This window comes from Lethenteron reissneri, chromosome 27 (genome assembly GCF_015708825.2).
Source record: "Lethenteron reissneri isolate LAM-NWPU_2019-01 chromosome 27, ASM1570882v1, whole genome shotgun sequence".
NCBI classification, from domain to species: domain Eukaryota; kingdom Metazoa; phylum Chordata; class Hyperoartia; order Petromyzontiformes; family Petromyzontidae; genus Lethenteron; species Lethenteron reissneri.
Window position 1 is genome coordinate 16,776,618 of NC_083805.1, and position 24,043 is coordinate 16,800,660.

General features: G+C 51.5%; 1 protein-coding gene across 1 annotated transcript in view; it reads left to right on the plus strand.

Annotated features, from left to right (window-relative positions):
* LOC133348474 (voltage-dependent N-type calcium channel subunit alpha-1B-like) overlaps positions 1-24,043 on the plus strand; it is a 133,062-nt gene that overhangs the window by 82,146 nt on the left and 26,873 nt on the right. The window contains 9 exon segments of the mRNA XM_061561304.1: positions 835-995; positions 1,927-2,064; positions 3,278-3,479; positions 6,629-6,793; positions 8,514-8,624; positions 11,030-11,113; positions 17,047-17,163; positions 18,582-18,647; positions 19,594-19,685. Coding sequence (XP_061417288.1) covers positions 835-995; positions 1,927-2,064; positions 3,278-3,479; positions 6,629-6,793; positions 8,514-8,624; positions 11,030-11,113; positions 17,047-17,163; positions 18,582-18,647; positions 19,594-19,685 — 1,136 coding nt within the window.

The window sequence follows — 24,043 nt, forward strand, 5'->3', positions numbered from 1 at the left end:
ACTCAGCCTCAAATGAGTAGCTGGTGCGGTGTGTAAACATCGCCACTGGGCAGACAAAGGCGGCCGGGCGTGGTGCTGACCACCCACCCCCTCGTAGGTGCCAGTGGCGGCCGTCACAGGTGCTCACTCACGTCTTGCCTCCTACACTCTGTGTCGGCTCCCCAGGGGAATCTGTGTCCTTGTGTACGAGCGCGAGCGAGTGGGTGGATACAATTGTGCGTGAGAATGTGCTTTTGCGTCGCGGCAATCGCCCATTGCTCGCGATGTCAGAGCCACGACTGCGTCTCCCTCACTGGCCCTCCTCGTTCAAGTCCGTCGTGACGGGAAACCCCGGCAATCGCTACAGAAAATGTTGTGCAGGCCGGGAAAAAAACGCGCACAGATTCAACGCCGAGCGTCGGTGCGCTTTGCATGTACAAATAATCGCCCGCCTTGACCAGGCCAGCATCCAAAGAAGGGTTGGCCACATGATGGCCTACACGACGAAATAGCCAGGCATTTTAGTTCGCTTGAGCGGCTGGCCCACGTGTGCATGGATGTTGAACTTCTTTTGCGCCGTGCTAAACGGAGGTGCTGGTGGTCTGGATAAGGCTCAGAGGTGTTTTACATGTATGTATGTATGTTGAACTTCTTTCGCATGGTACGTAGCCAACCGCGCTAATTGAAGGTATGGGGGAAGGACAACAAACTGCACACAACAAGCACACCTTTGTGTTTTGTTCAAGCGATTATCCTCACCTCACCAGCTGCTCCGCACGAGAGGCTGCTGCACATGTTGACGATGTCACTGCTCACTGCTGCTGCTGCTGGCTGCTGCTGCTGCTGCCTCACCAGGCGGTGTTCGACTGCGTGGTCAACTCGCTCAAGAACGTGCTCAACATCCTCATCGTCTACATGCTCTTCATGTTCATCTTCGCCGTCATCGCCGTGCAGCTCTTCAAAGGCCGATTCTACTACTGCACAGACGAGTCCAAGGAGTACGAGAAGGATTGCCGGTACGTGCGTGCGCGCGTGCGTATGTGTGTCAGCGTGAGTGTGTGTCCGAGGAGAGCGGCGGTGTGGCGGTGAACGCGCTGCGCTACGAACCCATGGACCCGAGTTCGATTCCCGCTCATGGCCACCAACACCAGTGGCGTTTATCTGGTTCGGTCCCGGGCCTCCCCTCGGTCGACTCGGTCTCAAATGAGTACCTGTGTGGTGCATAAACATAGCCACTGGGGAGACAAAGGTGATGGCCACTCACCCCCCGTGTGCCGTGCCGGCCTTCATAGGTGCTGCTACTCGCTAACAGCACGGGGGATCTTTGTCCGTGTGAGTGTGTGTCCATGGATGCGGTAGTGTAGCGGTTAGTCGCCAGTGCCGGATTATCCTAGTAGCAAAAGTAGCATGTGCGAGTGGCCCCACACTTTCAAGGGCCCCACGCTAAATGCTTTCAAGCTATAAATTCTGATTCTGCACTTGCTCTATTACTATAGTACTATACCGCCTTCAACTTTTATGAACGACTGGGTGTTTAAGGTTAGCGATTTGTCGTATTATCTGGCTGTATAGCAAATGAAAAAATACAATTACTTTACTGTGCGATTTAAACATTTATTTGTTTTAAAATTTACGTGTTTTTTTTTTATTTGGGGCCCCTTTATCACATATTCTACAGGTCCCGCACTAGCTTAATCCGGCACTGGTTAGCGCGCTGTGCTACGAATCCGGCGACCCGAGTTTCATTCCCGCTCACAGCCAACAGCACCCACGAATATCCGAACCGGTTCCTTGACTTGAATGAGCACTGTGACGCGGCGTTTAAAACATCACCACCTCGAGCGCCGCTTGGGCCGTCGTAGGTTCTCGCGAACGGCACCTGCCCCAGCTGCCTGCTCAGGCTACGCGGGGGATCTTTGTCTCTGGTTGTGCGCTGCGCGTGGGCAGTGGCTACTTCTTGGAGTACGACCGCGACAAAGTGGACCCTCACCCGCGCGAGTGGAAGCGGTTCGACTTCCACTACGACAACGTCCTGTGGGCTCTGCTCACGCTGTTTACAGTCTCCACGGGGGAGGGCTGGCCACAGTGAGACACGCGCACGCTCATACACGCTCATACACACTCACAGACGCCACACACGCACATACACGCATGCACACACACACGCATGCACACGCACATGCTCACACACGCACATACACGCATGCACACGCTCATACACGCATGCAGACGCACACACACGCATGCACACGCACACACACGCATGCACACGCTCACACACGCATGCACACGCTCACACACGCATGCACACGCTCACACACGCATGCACACGCACACACACGCATGCACACACACGCATGCACACACTCACACACGCATGCACACACACACACACGCATGCACACGCTCACACATGCATGCACACGCTCACACACGCATGCACACGCGCTCGAACACGCACATACGCACAAACACGTTATGCACACGCTCGCACGCGCACACACCTGCACCTGCACGCATGCACACGCACACACACGCACGCTCGCACATGCTCGCACACGTACACATACACACAAACACGTACGCGCACACACACGCTAGCATGTGCGCAACACACACAAGCGCATACGCACACAGGAACCTCACATGTTCACACACACATACTTACACACATGCGTACACGTGTGTTTGTGTGTTTGTGTGTGCACGTGTGTGTGCGTGTGTGTGGTGTAAGAGGAGTGGTAGTGTAGCAGTTAGCGAGCTGCGCTATGAACCCTGCGACCCGAGTTCGATTCCCACTCAAGACCAACACCGGTGACGATTATCTGAACCGGTCCTGGGCCTCCCCTAGGTCGACTCAACCTCAAATGAGTACCAGGTGTGGTGTGTAAAATCATCGCCAGGAGGGAGACAAAGGTGGCCGGGCGTGGTGCTGACCACCCACCCCCTCGTGTGCTGTGCCTTCATAGGTGCTCGTTAACAGCACTTGCCCCAACAGTCTTTGTCCAGTCCATAGAGACCGGTGGTGTAGCGGTTAGCGCGCTGCGCTACAAACCCGGAGACCCGAGTTCGATTCCCACTCACAGCCAACATCCCCAAGGACGACTCGGCCTTAAATGAGTGCCTGCTGCAGTGTGTAAACATCAGCACTAGGGAGACAAAGGCGTTCGGGCGTGGTGCTAGCCACACCACCCCCTCGTATGACGTTCTGTCCCATCATAGGTGCCACTCGCGAACAGCACTTGCCCCGGCAGTCTGCTAAGGCTATACGGGGGGGGGGGGGCCTTTGTCTTTGCAGGGTCCTGAAGCACTCGGTGGACGCCACGTACGAGGAGAGGGGCCCCAGCCCCGGCTACCGAATGGAGACCTCCATCTTCTACGTCGTCTATTTCGTCGTCTTCCCCTTCTTCTTCGTCAACATCTTCGTGGCGCTCATCATCATCACCTTCCAGGAGCAGGGGGACAAGGTCATGTTGGACTGCACTCTGGAGAAGAACGAGGTACAAACGCCGCGCAACGCAGCAAACGTTACGGGTGCGCCGGCATTCAGACTTACGCACTGATAGCGAGCGTCTGTTAACGGCGGGGGAGTGGGGGGTGGGAGGAGGGACGGAGGGGGGGGTGACCGCCACTGCGCCTATCTGCCTGTCGGCCGCACCGATATTTGCGCACCACTCATATTATCATTTTGTGTTCAGTTTGTTGTCCTTCCCCCGCACCTCCGATTAGCACGGTTGGCTACGTACGGCGCGAGAAAACTTCAACACACACACACACGTATCCATTAGCCTGGGAATTGAACCCGGGTTTACGGGGATCGTAGTGCAGTGCGCAAGCCACCACACCATACAGGCGCCCCATCCTAACTTCCGCAGTACAAGCCAGCGTTGCTTCGTGAGCTCTCAAGTGCGTTTACCCAGGGGCGCATCGACCTATTGCAACTGGGGGGGTGGGGTTAGGCAAGATCCGACTGTGGGTCCCCCTCCTTTCTCCCGATTCACTTTTACTGAAATCACCACGGATGTTTTTAGCCCCATGTACAATAACATGTAGGCTATAACGATAAAGGTATTATTTTAGTTGCACCGTGTATCGGCGTTCTGAGGAAGACAGAGTCACGGTGACATAATGAGATTTAAAGGTTACAATAGAAACAATTAAGATATCACGTGTCTCGATTTAATGCCGGCCCCGTCGGTCTAGGATTTCCTCAAAGGGGGTGGATCGCGCAACTTTACGCTGTGCTCCATTGATGCGATGGCCATATGCGTTAGTCGGGCTTGGTCCATGGTAGACCGAAGGTAATTTTCAATTAATCCAACAAAAAATGTTCTTAACATTTATGTACTCGTTAATCTGTTGATTCGGGGCTCCCTTATGGCCGACTGGGCCCCTATGTGTCGCTTCACGCTGCTGCATAGCCCCCCCCCCCCCGTACACCCAACAGGTCTGCACACGTCATCGTAGCAAAGTGCAATGGCGGGAGCGCTTGCTAGGGGCAGCGTCACTCGTGTGGGGTTGTTGTGGCCAGCATCGCACCCTGTCACCTTTGTCTCTCCACTGGTAATGTTCGGATACCACACCGGGTATGAATCTAAGGTTTGAGTCAACCTACGGATCACCCAAGGTTAAGTTTAAGTGACAACCGCTGTTGGTTTTACTCATGGAAATTATTCATTCCTGATATCCGCAATCGTTTTGGTATTTCATGTCTGTGATTGACAAGAAAATAAGCATTGCTTGTACAAAATCTCTCAGCCTTATCCAGATCACCAGTTCAGAAGAACTGAACGTGCGGCCATTTGAACTGCCAACTCAAAAAGTTGAGGCACATTTTTGTTTGGTCACATATTTCTCGATGGCCTTAAACGACAAAATGGCCACACAGGGAGCAGCTGGTGGTCTACGTATGGCTGAGGGCTTTAGTGCACTCAATGCCTCTCGCTGCTTGTTGTTCACTCGAATCTTAGGGCAGTGCGTTAACAGCCGTGCCCACTCACGCTAAGCGTCCGGCGCCAGTGTACTGTGCCGTCCGGTCATCTCCAAATGTCCCCGGCACAACGTCACAACCAAGGGGCAACCAGACGCAACAGTTTTATCATATTCTTAGGTTTTTTCGGTAAAGTCACGTAGGTAAAACATTAAAAAGTAAAATAAAATAAAAATAAAAATCACGACGTTTCGGAGGCAACACAAGCTTCCGTCTGCAGGTTGTACCGTCACAGCCCGACAGCTGTATCAAGTAAATGAGAGATTGCAGGAGTTACCACTCCGTTTATATAATGGTTGGAGAAGGTGGTGGGGCAAGGGCCGCATACTTATTATTAATATGGTAAGGTGAGGCTTGAGACTAAGAATAGACTGCATAACAAAGGCTGAGCCTTTGTTATGCATAACAAAGGCTGAGCCTTTGTTATGGAGAGGTGCGGTTTGTGACTCAACCTGTAACAAGAAGACCACCACTAAACATGGTAAAACAGTAATGGTTGTGTGTCAAATAAGATTGGCAAATAAGTGTAGTTAAATCTTGTTTGCATGGTTAATCACATCTTTCCAATGATTACTCAGTTTGTAACCGTCATCACGGTTGAAATTATGTCTGTGTTTGTATATTTGTATGGCTTCGTGTACAAACCTTTGATGGTAGCCAGGAGGTTTGCAGAGAACCTTGGTCTCGAAAAATACAATTTCATGAGAGCCCACCGAGTTGTAGCAATGATCGGCCACGGCCGAAGAATCAGTTCTGCCGTGTTTCAGATCTGACTTGTGCTCGCGGACACGATCAGAAACATGACGTTTCGTTTCTCCATTGTAGCAATCACCACAAATGCAGTGGTGGTCTTCTTGTTACAGGTTGAGTCACAAACCGCACCTCTCCATAACAAAGGCTCAGCCTTTGTTATGCAGTCTATTCTTAGTCTCAAGCCTCACCTTACCATATTAATAATAAGTATGCGGCCCATTGCCCCACCACCTTCTCCAACCATTATATAAACAGCAGTGGTAGCTCCTGCAATCTCTCATTTACTTGATACAGCTGTCGTGGCTGTGACGGTACCACCTGAAGACGGAAGCTTGTGTTGCCTCCGAAACGTCGTGATTTTTATTTTTATTTTATTTTACTTTTTAATGTTTTTACCTACGTGACTTTACCGAAAAAAACCTAAGAATATGAATCATTGCAGTCACGAAAGCTTCAAATCTAGAACAGTTTTATCCCTTTCAAATTTTTGCACACTTCCACAGTTTTTGGCCGTCTGCGCTCAACTGGAGCCATATTGATGACATCCTCTTCACTGGCAGAGGCAGTCAAAGTGTTATTTTGGTCAAATTCCCCTTGAGGCATCCGTACTCATCTCCTATTTACAGCCCTATAGCAGTGGCGGCAATGCCAAATCCCTACGGCCGGAGGGTGAATCTATCCATAGAACAATCACTGGTGGCTTCCCACACAACGTGGTACGCATTTTATCAATGAGGGGACCGCGGGTCAATTCCCAAACCGGAAATTAGAATTCCGCGACCTTCCGATGGCGAAGCCGCTCGCTCTGCCGCCGCTGAGCCGGCAGGAGAAGCCCGTAGCTGGAAAGACGCCCGACGGGGGAACGTCCGCTCGCTCGCTCTCCCCTCTCCCCGCCTCCCGTCGCAGAGGGCGTGCATCGACTTTGCGATCAGCGCGCGCCCGCACACGCGCTACATGCCGGCCGACCGGAACAGCCTCCGCTTCCGCGTGTGGACGTTCGTGGTGTCGCCCCCCTTTGACTACTTCATCATGGCCATGATCGCCCTCAACACCGTCGTGCTCATGATGAAGGTGAGCGGGTTGGCGCGAGGGCGCGCCGCGGGGGTGCGGGGCGTCGTTTTGCGGCACACCCGGACCCGCGTCTCGCGGAGAGGCTCCTTGTCCGTTAACATCTGGGCAGTTTACCAGCATTGGTTCGAGCAAGCCTCACTCTGCTGCTGATGGGACACTGAATGTGTGTACGTATGTTGAACTTCTTTCACACCGTACGTAGCCAATCCTGATAAATCGGAGGCGCGGGGGAAGGACAACAAACGAATGAATGTCGAAACCGCTGCAGGGTTTTGCTTTTGTTTAACTAACTCTGCTGAAATGATGCACTCCCAGAAGGCCATGCTGCTGACGGGATGTGTATTTTTTTTACACGTGGAGGGACAGATGTGTGAAGGACACGTATTTATTCTCTTATTCATATTCTCCAAAACGACGCTTATGATGATTTTGAATGTGGTTTCCAAGGACCAATCAGTGAGTGGCAATCTCAGAGCTTGCTCATGGTGATCTCCAAGAGCCAATCGGTGAGCACGGCCCTCCAACTCGGTCACTCAGCCCATGTCGTCAGACTACTTGGGTTTAAATGAGTCGGGTAAATTGTCATTTACAGCCCTGAACCAGTGATGCAAATTCCACATTCCTACGGTAGTGGTGAGTATCACCATAAGATGACCATTGTTGACTTCCCCACAAAGTAGTACTCGTTATATTGACCCCTGAGGAGGTGGCAATGGTTGAGTCATTTGTGAGATATATTTAAAATTGGATTTGCAATAACAGATAATTTCTAATAATAAAAATATGTACCGTTTTTTTCAATCTACTATTGGATAAAGGCTTCAACCAGCCTAGGTATTGGACATCACGTAGCTCATCTGATTCCTCCAGTAGAAATACACATTCTGATTCTGCATTACTGTCTCCAGCATGACTCAACTGGAATCACTCAACAGCAGCAGCAGCAGCATCGCCCCCTGCTGAGATAACTCGGCAGGACCCTCCCGATGGAGAGTGTTGAGACTCAGTGTGGCTCGGGGCGGTTGTTGATGCTGGGCAGAGCGGCTTTCGTGAAATGGGGATGCCAAGGACCGGTTTACAGATTACTCGCCACTGATGTTTGCCGTGTGCAGCAGCTGAACTCGGATCACTAGATTCATTTGTGCATTGGAATTGTAATATTTCTAATCGGTGCTCTCGACACTATAACATCAACGGGTTGATGTTAGTTCCTACTTTCGACTTCACATCTAGATATCCAGACATACGCTTTTACATGGTGAGGTAATGTTCATGCGATCCATGCAGGGTAGTCTGGGTCCTCATCTCTCTCGGTGTGCGTGGTGTACATTCTACCAGGTCTGCTTCAACGTGTGGAGCGATGGCGCAGCGTTTAGTGAGCTGGGCTACGAACCTGGCAACCCGAGTTCGATTTCCGCTCATGGCCAACCACCAGTCACGATTATCTGAACCGGGTCTGGCCCTCCCCTGGGTCGTCTCAGTCTCAAATGAGTACCTGGTGCGGTGTGCAAAAAACATCGCCACTAGGGAGGCAAAGGCGGCCGGGTGCGGTGCTGGCCACCCACCCCCTTGTGCGCCACAGTGCCGGTCTTCATCGGTGCTACTCGCAAACAGCACAGTCTCTTAAAGCTGTACAGGGGGGGTGGGGGGGATCTTGGTTTCCTGCGGTTCACCACACGTGCAGGTGGCCGTCTCCCCGCGTGTGTGTGCGTGAGTGCAGTTCTACGGCGCGCCGGCCGCCTACGACGACTCGTTGAAATACCTCAACATTATTTTCACCATCGTCTTTTCCCTGGAGTGCATCTTGAAACTCGTCGGCTTCGGCTTCCTGGTACGTGTGTCCGGGGCGCGGCGTCCCGGCCTGTGCCGAGCGGCGCCGAGGACGCGACAGCTCTGCGGCCGTGCACGGGAATCGCTTGCTCCTCCCCGGGGGCTGCCGCGCATTGCGCCGCACCAGCTTGTTGGCGCCGGCGCGGTCACCGCGGGCATGTGCCCCCACTCCTCGCAGCGAGTGAGCCGGGAGCGGAATCACCCGGCGTTGACGAGCACAGTGCGCATCATCCCTTGGTCCACTTCTGACAGCATCTTGGCGGCAGGGTGGTCACACTTTTGTGCATGGAGTTTGTTCTCTCGCTCTCCCTGCTTGGGTTTCCTCCGGGTTCTCTGGTCTCCTCCCATAGCTGCTGAACAAAACAAAACGTCAAATGTAACTGGTGTTGGCCAAACTTGCCTTGGCTAAAACGTTACCCGCGAATTAAGCAGTTGGCGTTACGCTAAACAACATTGCCCCCGACCGAGAAAACTTAGCAGGGTAAATCAGCTCAATAATAATAATAGTAATAATTTCCCAGCCACGTCTGAGCTGCTGCTAAATTACACCTAAGCTAATAAAAACCGCAAGCTGCCCGCTTGCATACCTGCAATTGTTTATCTGCACCAACGTAACGGGGGCTTACATCGACAGACGGCACTTTGACGGCTGCTGCTTGGCGGGATTGGTGTGCGCCACCCTCGGAAGAGGCGTCGCCACGTCCTGTACAATGGCAGGAAGTTGCTGAGCACCGGGCCAAAAAGCCCCAAAAATATCAAAGGGCCAGCAACAAACAGCACTATTATCAAAGTTGTTTCTTGAATTGAGCAAGGTTGTTTTAACCTGGGGAGAAGAGACGATGGGAGGGAATTTGCAAAGCGGAGCGGTGCGAGGGTTAGAAGCAAAGAGAGGTGAGGTGACTTGCAGTGTGGTGAGTGGGTGACTGAGTGACTGAGTGGGTGAGTGGGTAGCCGTAGTGTGGTGATTGAGCACAGTACTGATGAGTGTGAGATTGTCAGTGTCTGGTAGACCCGAGTGCTCTAAACGGGCGGAGGAAGCGATGGGGGAGATTCACGGCAACGGTAACCACGGGGTAGATTCACGGCAACGGTAACCACGGGGTAGATTCACGGCAACGGTAACCACGGGGTAGATTCACGGCAATGGTAACCACGGGGTGAGATTCACGGCAACGGTAACTACGGGGTAGATTCACGGCAACGGTAACCATGGGGTGAGATTCACGGCAACGGTAACCACGGGGTGAGATTCACGGTAACGGTAACCACGGGGTGAGATTCACGGCAACGGTAACCATGGGGTGAGATTCACAGCAACGGTAACCACGGGCTAGATTCACGGCAACGGTAACCATGGGGTGAGATTCACAGCAACGGTAACCACGGGGTAGATTCACGGCAACGGTAACCACGGGGGGAGATTCATGGTAACCATGGGGTGAGATTCACGGCAACGGTAACCACGGGGTGAGATTCACGGCAACGGTAACCACGGGGTAGATTCACGGCAACGGTAACCATGGGGTGAGATTCACAGCAACGGTAACCACGGTGTGAGATTCACGGCAACGGTAACCACGGGGTAGATTCACGGGAACGGTAACCACGGGGTAGATTCACGGCAACGGTAACCATGGGGTGAGATTCACGGCAACGGTAACCACGGGGTAGATTCACGGCAACGGTAACCATGGGGTGAGATTCACGGCAACGGTAACCACGGGGTGAGATTCACGGTAACGGTAACCACGGGGTGAGATTCACGGCAACGGTAACCATGGGGTGAGATTCACAGCAACGGTAACCACGGGGTAGATTCACGGCAACGGTAACCATGGGGTGAGATTCACAGCAACGGTAACCACGGGGTAGATTCACGGCAACGGTAACCACGGGGGGAGATTCATGGTAACCACGGGGTGAGATTCACGGCAACGGTAACGACGGGGTGAGATTCACGGCAACGATAACCACGGGGTAGATTCACGGCAACGGTATGCATGAGGCCGCGTGAGGGCGACTGAAGCCGGTTAGTGCTCCGTTTGGAAAGAAGGCCCCCAAAACATGATCCTTGCATGCCGCGCGTGTTTCTGCAGCAACATACAAGAGCGTGGCCTGTGTGTACAAGAAGCGGGTTTTCTGTTGTGGCGGGTTTTCTCATCGTTTGCAGATTCGGATCCGTGCGCATGCTCGCGGGCTTCTGCTGTACAGGGCGGTGTTAATGACGAGCGTGGGGAGACTTGTCGGCGTGCGATTGGACGCTGCCATCGACGCGGCCCCTCAGTTCTTATTGTGCGCGACGTTCTGCTTCTGCTATAAGGCGGTGCCAATGTTTGCACGCGTGCCGTTTGAGGAACAACGATGTGATTGTCATCGTCATCGACATCACGTTTTTGTTTCGTTCAGAATTATTTCCGCGACGCTTGGAATGTCTTCGACCTCGTCACCGTCGGAGGGAGCGTCACGGACATTTTAGTGACGGAACTCGTGGTGAGCGCCACACGCAATGCCACTCGCCACCACGCCCTCACTGCCCTCACCTCTCCTGCGTGACCTCAAAATAATACCCCGCCTCCCCTGCCGCCTCCCGCCTGTCCTCTTCTGACCCGCGCCTCCTGCATTGTCGAATCCAGCTCCACATCCCACATTCTCATCTAGGGTCGCCACCTGCCCAGGCTTGACCCGAAATATTCCGAGGTCTGATTGCCGGTGTTGCGTGGAACTTTATTGCAGCAAACTGCACAGTTTTGAATGACTCGTGCCAACTGAGAAACGTGCCCAGGGTTTGGTCTGCGGAGAAGGTGGCGACCCTGCTCCCATCCCACATATTAAATGTGTACCAAATGCAGTACCTGACATCTCCATTTGCCCTCTTGCTTCAACCTCATTCACCGCCTTGCATCGTTTATTTTGTATTTACATTCGCAGCACATGTCCCCATCATCCCCTTATTTTATAATGCATTGCGAATCGGTGCGTTCTGCTGGCGCGTCATTCCCCCCTACGACCTCTGCCTGCCTGCGAGTCCGCTTTTCTTTACAAATGCGGGATATGTTTTTTAAATCGAGTTGCATCTCACGGCTGCTCCCGACAACTTCGCCCGTGGCCCAGCTCTGCTTCGTGTGTGACCGTCGCTTGCTTTCCCAGGGAGGCCACAGAGCCATTGCCCGCAGGGGGCCTCTCCCCTCGCTGTGTGGCCGGCTGTCGCGCTGCGCCAAATTGCCGGCCTGCCCGCTCCCTCAGCCCTCCGCCGTTTAGACGGCCGTGCGTCCGCACCGACCGTGAGCTCGCTCGGGGTTTCAGGATGATACACAAGCAGACAAGACGCCTCCATCACTAATCTGCCCCTCCACAGAATGAAACGATAACGTAGTTTTCTTCTTTACGCATCCCATCACCCGCACGGCCTTCTGGGAGTGCGTGATTTCGGCAGCATTGATTCAGTACAAGCAACCTCGAGACCAATTTCAACATTCATTGCCTCATATGCAGAGTCAGGCTTTCTTGAACCAATGCTGGCAAACTGTTTATAGATATTGGTCCTAGTTGGACGCAAAACTACATAACACACAAAATAATAACTTAGGTCGTTGTGGAGGATGTGAGTGGCCACATAAATAGCCGGGTTGACGTGTGCAGGAGGCGAGTTGTGGACTTTACACCGAGAGTGGCGGCAGGTGGAGCTGTGCAATCCAGGCCTTGAGTTTACATCGCTTTTTTAAGTTACTCAACTCACATTCGAATGTGGAATTAATGGACATTTGTTTAACGATTCATGGCTCGCTGCAGCGTTTCATTTGATGGGTTCTAAAGTATTTGCTCCCCGTGACCAATCCCAGCTGTCATTCTTTATTTGCAAAACTGCGTGTCGATACTTAATATAAAAATTCTCAGGACTACAGAATGCTCCGAAAAGCTAAACGGACCCCAAACGAACTTGCAATCGGTGTCAATACATTTATGCAAATCTGGTCACACACCCACTACACCAACACCAACAATAGCCACCATTCACCACTAAGTGGCGGTTGTGTCACCAACAGCGCATGTGCCAGGCTAGGTGTACCTTGAGGGCCACGGGAAGTGTCGGAGGCTCACTTGACAGGAGGTCACCCGGGCATCGATCAGCCTCCTAAGATGGAAATTCCTTTGGTACAGCCATGTAAAGTGTCTCAAATTACGTGGTTAAAAAAAGATGTGAAATTATGTAGGAGCCAGAGGACATCTATGCCGCACCCAAAGGTGAACAGGTAGTGGCTCTGACTCATATTGATCGCTTCATAGGCCTTGACCAGGTCAATAATGCAGAGCTGTAGGTCCTGTTGAGATTCCTTACACCGCTGCTGTACTAGACAGACACATCGTATAGCTTCTGTGCAGGACCAACCCATTCTGAAACCACCCTGGGGCTCCTCAAGCCTCTCCTTAGCTTGCCTGTCAAGGTGATGTTGAAGAATCCTTGCGAGGATCTTTCCTGGCACACTGAGGAGGGAGATGCCCTACTAGTTGTTACAATCAGCCTGCAGTGAGCCTCCTCATTCTCCTTTGTGGGATGTTGTAGGTGGTGGTAGTGGACCTGCCACCTTTTCTCAGCTAGCCGGAACACCTCCTCCATCAGCCAGGGTCTCCGGGGAAGTATAGACTGTGTTCCCAATGCAGCCATAGCTGGTGCATGAGCCACAGTCCTGAACCTCACCCATTTCCCCTCAACATCAGGGAGAGGGGGGACAATGCAAACCCCAGCTGCAAGCGATGATGACATTCGTTCTTGCAGCTTTCATCAGCGAGCCGAGACCAGACTGTTGTGGGTTTTAATGGGGTCCTACGTGGACAAAGACAAAGATCCCCTGCCGAGACATGTGCTATTAGTGAGCACCTATGAAGGCCGGCAAGTCACATGAGGAAATGGGTGGCCAGCGCCCTACCGGCCGCCTTTGATGCCCACACACGCACGCACACAACATATTTGCCAGATTATGATACGGATTCCCAACCTTTACTTGAAAAAAACAAGGAAAAAGAGTGCGTCTTAGTCCAGAGAATACGGTCCATCATCGTTTGGCTCGTTTGACCTCTGGGACATGAAATCACGTGTCCCTCATTCACGGCATACGAGCCGCTGTGCAGACTCCAGATGTCGTTCCTTTCTATCCAAAGCTGTGTGGACTCTTGGTCCGAAAACACAACGCAAAACGTACGATTTACAAGCTCCCCTCGGAGCACGTGCGCTGGGATTGGTTCATCTGGATGTGCCGCAGCCTCTCTCCCCCCCCCCCCCGCACCGGTGTCCCGCATCGCTCAGCTGGGCTGGCATCGCGGGCCTCAACGTAAATCTCCAGCGGGCAAAAGTTGACGGTTGTGAAACTCCTGCTGGGCGATTGCTCCAAGCGCTTTGGGCTCCGTGAACGATCGGCTCCCGGTGGCATTGCCTCCGCCGTCTCTGCCACCGCCCGTTGCCAGGCTGAGCGAGCGGTCACAGTGGAAGTGTCCGCGGTGCCGTGGCAGGGATGAGGCGGCTGGGCACGCAGCCGCCCACCCACTCACCTGGAAAAACCCATCTCTGTGTTGCAGATTATCCGCCTTGTTGTTGTTGTTGTGTATTCCAGCGCCTGCCATTATGTGATTACGTTTGTGAGCCACGCGATATCTCCCTAACATCCGTGTGTATGTTGTATGTTTGTGTAATCCATTTCGCTCTCCTGCCTACCATCTGATTCCATCACTGAACCCATCCTTTCATCCGCTTTGGACCAATCAGCAAGTGGTAATTGTGCTCCTCTTCCATTTTGACCGCTTCACAAGCCTGTCACAGCACACGCATTGCATCGCGTACACTATATATACGCGTCACGTTAAAAGGCATAACCACACACAGACACACACGTGTGACTATGCCTGTGCTGAGCATAAGCGGGTAAGATGTGTTCGCTTCTCGCTAAGGGGGGGGGGGGGGCGGTCTCTCTGCGTATTCTTGCAATGCAGAGCCCCCCCTCCACCCCCCTCCCCACCCCCTCCACCCCCCCTACACCCACCCCCTCCACCATCCCCTCCACCCACATCGTCCACCCACCTCCTCCACCCCCCCTCCCCACCCCTCCACCCACCCTCCACCCCCCATCTACACCCCCTCCACCCCCCCTCCACCCCCCTCCCCACCCCTCCATCCCCCCTCCACCCCCCTCCACCCCCCCCCTCTACACCCCCTCCACCCCCCATCCACCCCCCTCCGCACCCCCTCCACCCCCCTCCTCACCCTCCACCCCCCATCCCCACCCCCTCCCCACCCCCTCCACCGACCCTCCACCCCCCTCCCCCCCAGGGTTATTAGCAGGGCCCACTTACACGCTCGTCGTCGTGCTTGTGAACTCGCACCGTCAGACCGCTCGTGCTGCAGGCACAAAGCGGCCACAGCAAGTCCACACAGTGGTTGGTTGGTTGCACAGTCGTCACATCCCTCCCAGAGCGTGTCCGTCGGGCTGCACGCTAAGGCCGCCCTTCCTGGTCCGCGGGCAAAAGAGGTTCGCTCTCGAGATAAGTCGGGCAAACGTCGCCTTCTTAAAACGTCACACGATTTAAGTATACGTCCGTGCACGTGTGGTGGCTTTGGACGGATTACGGTGATGAGGTGTGTAGATGCCGCACTACGGCCCGACGTAGGAGGTCACAGCCGCTAACAGCAAAACGCGCGCATGCCGGACAGGGCACGCGTGGGCCAAGACGTCAGGGCGTCCCGGCGAATAGCCGACAAAAAACCTTGCACAGCCTGCGTTGAAGCCGCGGTAAATGCAGCAGTTATTTAATGGTTAAAAGGAAGGCGTCAGCGAGAATACGTTTTAACGAGTAGGTAACAGATAAACAGGCGTCAGCGAGAATACGTTTTAACGAGCAGGTAACAGTTAAACAGGCGTCAGCGAGAATACGTTTTAACGAGTAGGTAACAGATAAACAGGCGTCAGCGAGAATACGTTTTAACGAGTAGGTAACAGATAAACAGGCGTCAGCGAGAATACGTTTTAACGAGCAGGTAACAGATAAACAGGCGTCAGCGAGAATACGTTTTAACGAGCAGGTAACAGATAAACAGGCGTCAGCGAGAATACGTTTTAACGAGCAGGTAACAGATAAACAGACGCCAGCGAGAATACGTTTTAACGAGTACGTAACAGATAAACAGGCGTCAGCGAGAATACGTTTTAACGAGTAGGTAACAGATAAACAGGCGTCAGCGAGAATACGTTTTAACGAGTACGTAACAGATAAACAGGCGTCAGCGAGAATACGTTTTAACGAGTAGGTTACAGATAAACAGGCGGACGCTACGCCTCCTTCCCCCATCCTATCCACGTAAAACAAAAAATGGACATCCCCTCGGCCACAGCCTTCTGGGAGTGATTTACTTTCAGCAGCATTAGTTTCGTACGAGTCAGCTCTGGACCAATTGCGACATTCATTGTCCCACCAGCAGGGTGGGGCTAACCCCCATGCTGATTAACTGCCAGATCGATAGGCAAGGACCATCTCTATTATATATATGGATCCTACTTCGACACACTACTTTATATACAGAAATTTAAAAAAATTGCATGGCACAAAATAAATTCCGACCGACTTGCGTGCACGTTCCGTCGCTATCACCGCAGTCCAATTACTTTCTAGGGCTGCCTCATGGCTGCGTTTCCATGGCACGTTAGCATAAGCTGCAAACATAACATAAATAATTGATAATGTTGACTTGGGTAAGTGGCTGGGAATCAATGTGAAGTTTTAACACCGAACGAAAAAATCAATCGCTAATTATCGTGTGCATGATTGAGTGAAGTAGTGCGCATTGTACATTGGCATGTACAGTAACTCTCACTCATCGCTTGGCAGACTGGCACTGAGGTTGAGCACGCTCGCACGGCGAGTTAACGGCAGTGCTGCCCCTCCATGGGAATGTGGAATTTCCATCGCCGGTTCAGGTGGTTGGCAGTGACTCTTGACTCGCACGACGGAGCGTTCACATCGGAGCAGAAACCAAACTCTGCGCTGCACCGTGGAGGTGATTGACAAATGAGTTTCAAATGAGATAATAGGGCCTCCTACGGATTCCACGGAGGAAAGGGAAGCATTTGATGGGACAGATTTCTGGCAAGTGATGTTTTCTTCAAATATTTGAGTTGGCGGCAGCAGCTCTCAGTTGGAGGCTCTTCCAGTGCCAGTGAGACACGGGTGGGGTTATAGCGCGCGTAAGAAAGGGGACATTTAGGGTTAAGCCAGAATCTGTTTTCTCAAGTACAGCGGCAAAGCGTCTCTACTTGTGACACCCGCCACGGGGGCGTTGAACCTCGGGCGATGCGTTTTGCTGCCCCCCTCTCTCTCTCGCACGCGTGTCGAGCTCGTCGCTGAGGCCCGTCTCGTGTCCCCCCCCCCCACCCCCGCAGAACAATTTCATCAACCTGAGTTTCCTGCGGCTGTTCCGCGCCGCCCGTCTCATCAAGCTGCTGCGCCAGGGCTACACCATCCGCATCCTGCTCTGGACCTTCGTGCAGTCCTTCAAGGTGCCCACGCGTTGATGCCACGCGTTGATGCCACGCGTTGGTGCCACGCGTTGGTGCCACGCGTTGGTGCCACGCGTTGGTGCCACGCGTTGGTGCCACGCGTTGGTGCCACGCGTTGGTGCCACGCGTTGATGCCACGCGTTGATGCCACGCGTTGGTGCCACGCGTTGATGCCACGCGTTGGTGCCACGCGTTGATGCCACGCGTTGATGCCACGCGTTGGTGCCACGCGTTGATGCCACGCGTTGATGCCACGCGTTGATGCCACGCGTTGGTGCCACGCGTTTGTGCCACGCGTTGGTGCCACGCGTTGATGCCACGCGTTGGTGCCACGCGTTGGTGCCACGCGTTGATGCCACGCGTTGGTGCCACGCGTTGATGCCACGCGTTGATGCCACGCGTTGGTGCCACGCGTTGGTGCCACGCGTTGGTGCCACGCGTTGATGCCACGCGTTGGTGCCACGCGTTGGTGCCACGCGTTGGTGCCACGCGTTGGTGCCACGCGTTGATGCCACGCGTTGGTGCCACGCGTTGATGCCATGTGGCGGTATGGCGGCGTGGTGGCACGACGCTGCGCGTAAATCAATCGAGATGAAGGTTTTAACGCTGAACAACAAAAATCAAATCGCTGATCGTGTGCGTGATTGAGTTAAGTTGTGAGCATTGTAAACTTCCGTGTACAGTAACTCTCGCTCACTGCTTGGCAGACTGGCACTGAGGCTGAGCACGCTCGCACGGCGAGTGAATGGCAGTGCTGCCCCTCAATGGGAATGTGGAATTTCCATCGACAGGTCAGGTGGTTGGCGATGGCGACGAGAGCAGGAAGACGCTCTAACTTGCGCTACAGAGCGTTGCACGCAACGTTACGTTACGTACATAACCTTACGTGTGTAACGTACACGTAACGTTACGTGCGTAACCTTACGTGAAGTACGCGTAACGTTACGTGCGTACATACGTGCGGGCGTGGGCGTTGCCTACGCGGGCTCGCTCGTGGCGTGCCGTGCGGACGCGGCATCTCCACAGCATCGCGGTCATCTCTTGGTGTCCATCCAGGGTTTTTACCCTGTGATATTATAAAAATGTATAAATCGCTGTGGCGTATGAAACTAATATATATAATCTTTGGTTTTCAAAAGCCAAAGTGATTTCCTGCTTCAATGAGCATTGATGTATTGGTGCTCATTTCGTGCTTGCAATCTTCAGCCAGAGGTGGAAATTACACCTTACTATGGCGTGGGCGAGTCTATCCACAGGACGATCACGGTTGACTTTGAACACAAAGTGATGCCCGTGTTGTTGACCCCAGAGGGATGAGGCCTGTGTTAGATGCCGATGTTGAAATGTTACACTGCAATGAAGAGGCAGACGAGTTAGTTTCCAGCGTCCGCGTGACGTGACGGGGTGGTGTGTTGCAGGCTTTGCCGTACGTCTGTCTGCTCATTGGGATGCTCTTCTTCATCTACGCCATCATCGGCATGCAGGTACAGTCTGCTCATGGTCACGCACACACACTCACACACCACACAGTCTTGCACACACCACACAGTCTCGCACACACACTCACACACCAAACAGTCTCAAGAACAACCGCCGTTTGCCACTAAGTGGCGGTGACGTCACCACAACACTTCTGCCATGCCAAGTGCACTTTGAGGCCACATGAATTATCGAAGGCTCGCTGGCAGGAGGTCACAGAACAGACCCAGGTGCCATGGGTTGAGTGATATGACTGGCAAATGCGCTGTGCCCCCTACTGTGCCAACTTGCTGCATTTTAGTCGCCGGGTGCTCCGCTCGTTGTTGTGAGCGTCGCTCCTCCGCCCTCCGCTGTTGTTGGAGGGTGACTGCCTCCAACTGCCCAGTAGCAGTGTCCTTCACGAGCCTCCTCCACAGAGCCCGAACTTGACACTGCTGGTACCGGTCTTCGACAAATCCACTCATCTCCACATCCTCCTCTACCTCATCAGTGCATATCTTCTCTAGCCCGTGTCGCATCTGTTTAGCCCCCTCTTATCCGGCCAAATAGAAGATGCTTGCGAATGCGGTGGCTGGGCATGCGGGGTATATCACCCAGCCAACGCCGCCTTGCCCACCAGAGGAGCTCACTGATGAGAATGTGTACCCAGATCTCTCAAGGATTTGTGAGTTCCACAGAGTCCTGGACACATACACACTACACACTCACCATACAGTCACGCACACATACACACTTGCCACAGAATCAGAATCTTTATCCTGGAGAAATCCGAAGAGCTACGAAGCTTTTTTTTCTGCCGACTAAAACGCACACACACGTGGCGACCCTGCCCACAGACACGATGTGTACAAGCTCACGCATTCCGTCGTTGTTTTATCCCACGCCTGTGGCGGTGACCGGGCAGTGTGAACCGTGGCCCAGGGTGGATTTTCACGTTGTTGTCGTTTGCAGGTGTTTGGCAATATAGCGCTGGATGACGGCTATGGGATCAACCGCCATAACAACTTTCGAACGTTCTTCCAAGCGCTGATGCTTCTATTCAGGTGACCGTTGCTGCCGCCGCATCATCTCAGATGCGCTGCCGGCTCAGGCCCCCCCGGTACCCAGACGAGACTCGGTCCTGTACCACTTCGTGCTCAATGAGTTGAGAGAAGAATGATGGACAAATGACAACAACAACAAACAAACATCTTTCAATACATCATCGATTACATGGTTTATGGAAACAAACATATCTGATTGAATCAAAAGTCGTAGGATCCATATTTTGGGGTCTTTCGGTAAATTCACGTAGATAGGTTAAAAGAAAAGAACAAAAAATAACAAAAACTACGACGTTTCGACACAAGCGTTTGTCATCTTCCTGATGACGACCGCTTGTGTTGCGATCGAAACGTCGTAGTTTTTATTTATTTATTTTTTATTTTCTTTGAACCTATCTCCGTGACTTTACCGAAAGACCCAAGAATATGAATTCCTGCAGTCATGAAAGCTTTAAGTCAAGTAGTAGGATCACTGAAAATAAACATTGAAATTCGGCTCGGCGTCAATGGATGAATCTGCGCGCTCGATCAATCTTCATTTGGTATTGTGCCCTCAACAATAACTGCTGCAAGTCGCTTCACAAATATAACAAAGCAGTCTTCCTCTTGTCGTACGGCTGCTGATGTTAGACGCAGAGCTACAACTACAATTTCACATTGCCGTAGTCAACCCAGCAGATAACCACGTGAGGAGCCAGCGGAGTGTATCATCATCACCGTGATGCCTCCCTCGTGTTTGTAGAAGATCGGGCATTGCGTTGTTGTTACACGTTGTTCTGGATGACCACAGTCGCACACTACGCACTGGAGAAATGTTTTTATTTTCGATTTGTGCATCAGGCATCCGCATCTCCTGTCATGGTTGTGCAGTGGATGAGATTTCTATCATATTCACCATAGTATGAGATGTATATCATATTAACCATAGGATGAGATTTATATGATATTGACCATAGGATGAGATTTATATCATATTCACCATAGGATGAGATTTATATCATATTCACCATAGGATGAGATTTATATCATATTCACCATAGGATGAGATTTCTATCATATTCACCATTCACCATAGGATGAGATTTATATAATATTAACCATATGATGAGATGTATATCATATTAACCATAGGATGAGATTTATATTACATTAACCATATTATCCATACATCATTGATAATATGGTTATGGAAACAAACATCTCTCAAGGAGTCAGTAGTAGTTGGATGATTTTGAAAAAAAACTTAATATGTCTCTCTGTCAGCAGATGTATATAGTCAGCGATCAATCTTTATTTGGCATCGTGCACTCAATAGTTTCTTATGGCAAGGTGCTTCACAACTATTGCAAAGCAATAATGAATAAGGACATGTGAACAGTCAATTGTTACGCAGCAAAATAAACGATGAATATATTCTGTACTACAGAGATCAACTGAAATACAATACGTGGTCAATGCGTTCAAATGTGAATGAGAGATTATAATAGTGTCTTCTGTTTGGAGGTTAAAGGGCACAACCATTTGTGTATTCGTTTTGTTCACTCTGTATTTGATGTAGCCAAGTTTCTGTAACCAGGTCCGCTTCGAAAATTATCATGTGTTGCCCAGTGGGATTTACCAGTTACAAAATGAAACCTCCAAAACGGGCAGCAGCTGATTCCATGATCGGGGGAGCCGAAAGCCCGAACCGCTCCTGGCACCCTAGTTCATTTCGAAATTCCTGCATCCCGGTGTCGCAATGGTCGGCTTAGTAAATATGGAATTAAGATATGGTTTAGATATGGATGATTCAACAACCTTTTAACGCAAAGTCGTAAGCATGACGTTAAAATCGACCCTATACATTACACAAAGGCAATGTAGGGCTGCCAATGCAATACTCCCTCGTATTCGTAATAGATACGTTCTGGAGATGCTCGTCAATAGCAAATTTCGAGGATAACGATATTGGTTTACGAAAACCTACCTTTGTAATGAATTACCTTAAATAAACACATAAAGCTGTTAGAGGTTCTATCTCTTATGCCCAACATCTGCAAACGTCAAGCTTTGAGAAGCTCTCTCTCATCACTTTATCTCTCATCACTTTATCTCATCACTTTATCTCTCATCACTTTCTCTCGTTACGTTTTTTCTCTCTCGATGAAGCAGGCATTCCGGATGCGATTTGCGGATAGCCAAAGCCGCGGATAGCAAGTTCGTGATTAACGAGGGAATACCGTACGGGTGTAATGGGATCGTGTCTTGTGTTTCGTGTTAGATCCTTAGCAGCACCTCCGACTGACTGCAGCGTGTTGCACACGATGCAGTCGTGATAGCACGTATCTAGGAATTACAAACAAGCAGAGCACTGCAGTCATCATGTATGGATGTTATGAGGGCGTGCGGCATCAGTTCCTCTGCATCGTCCATGGAAAGGAAATGTCTTAGTTTAGCGATTTATTTTAGAAGGGGAAAAAAACTAAAACTTTTAGTTATTTTGTTCGAATGTGGGATCTGGGTCAAAAAGTAACAGCCAAAAATTGTCACTTGAGACCTCAACTTAAATGGGAAGCTGTCAACTGCAAGAACACCCGTTAAAATTGTTCAATTCATGTTTAAATCCCAATAGCATCGCCTCCGTTTTATCAGAATTCAATGAGAAATTCGCGTTTGGCACAAAAGCTTTCGATAAGTGAGGCGTGGAAAAATCAACGACGGTGCTGGGAAATTTAGATGTTAAGCGTGACATACTTTAGAGCAGTAAGATGTTTATATTGGGAGCCAACAGTAGCCGGTGAAGTTGATGGAGGGGTTAGTGAAGTGAGTATCCGTACAATAGGAGAGCAGTTGGACAAGGTCGGGTATTTTTGTTTACATATGTAGTAAGATGATTCTGAGGGAGATGGAGGCGTTGCATGGAGTAGATGATGGTGGTCAAGATATTAGTAACCTCAGATATGCAGATGATATTGTATTAATAGCAGAATTTTCAGGGCGATTTGCAAATCATCGCAGGTAAATTAATGTTCGAAAGTCAAGAGAAAGGATTAACAATTAACTGTAAAAGCCGCAATGCCCGCGAGTACGAGACGGTGACTCCCTAATAAGTGATGTCGTCGCGAAGCAAAGAGCCGCGCGCGGCTCCGGAAGCCGCAGGTTGCCGACCCCTGGTCGTGTCAAATAAGAGAATCATGGCTGGGCGTCAAGCGCATGTCACAGTGGCAGCAAAATCAAGCAGTTGGAGCATTTCACTCTTTAGGGAGCGTGGTAACAGAAGAATAGCACTGGCGAAAAATATATGTTTCAGAAAATCTGATAACATATATTTTATGACAATTGGGATACTGCAGCGTTACATGTGGTCTGATCTCCTCTGTGGATATGAAAACTGGACAATTACGAAGGCCCAGCAGCGCAAATGAGAAGCAACGGAAATTTGTTTTTTTTCAAAGAAGGATTTTAATAAATTCACGGACAGACAAGAGATCGGTAACATGTATTAGGCATATATCAAAGGTACACAACAAGAAAATGTATTTAAAAAAATATTCGAGAAAGGCAACAGAGATTTCTTCGACATGTAACGAGAAAACAAGAGGCTGAACCTGAAAGTGGTTTAGACCGGGAAAGTTTGAGGGGAAAGTAGCTGATTAAGTTACACAATCAATTGTAATAATTGGATGCAGTTTGAGCCAAGGGTTTAGTTTAGAGTCGTGTTACGTCTCAGTGTGAATATTCCCATTTATATTGTTACTTTTACATTATTATTTTTTATTAATTAAAATTGTTTGGCACATCTGGGTCTTTAAGTTGTGTCTGGAATCTACGTTGTGAGTTAGCCTGAGTTAGATTGACACTGCACTCGTGGTGGCGGTGGCGGTAGTGGTGGCGGTGGTAGTGGTGGCGGTGGTGGTGACGGCGGTGGTGACGGCTGTGTTTGTGGTGGTGACGGCGGTGGTCATGGTGGCGGTGGTCGTTGTGGCGGTGGTCGTGGTGGCGGTGGTGGTGACGGCGGTGGTGGTGACGGCGGTGGTCGTGGTGGCGGTGGTGGTGACGGCGGTGGTCGTGGTGGCGGTGGTGGTGCCCGTGGTGGTGACAGCGGTGGTCGTGGTGGTGGTGGTGGCGGTGCTCATAGCGGCGGTGGTCGTGGCAGTGGTGGTGACAGCGATGGTGGCGGCGGTGTTCGTGGTGGTGGTGATGGCGGTGGTGGTGGTCATGGTGGCGGCAGTGTTCGTGGTAGCGGTGGTCACGGTGGCGGTGGTGGTGGTGCTCGTCGTGCCCGTGGTGGTGACGGCGGTGTTCGTGGTGGCGGTGGTGGTGACGGCGGTGGTCATGGTGGCGGTGACGGCGGTGGTCATGGTGGCGGTGGTGGTGGT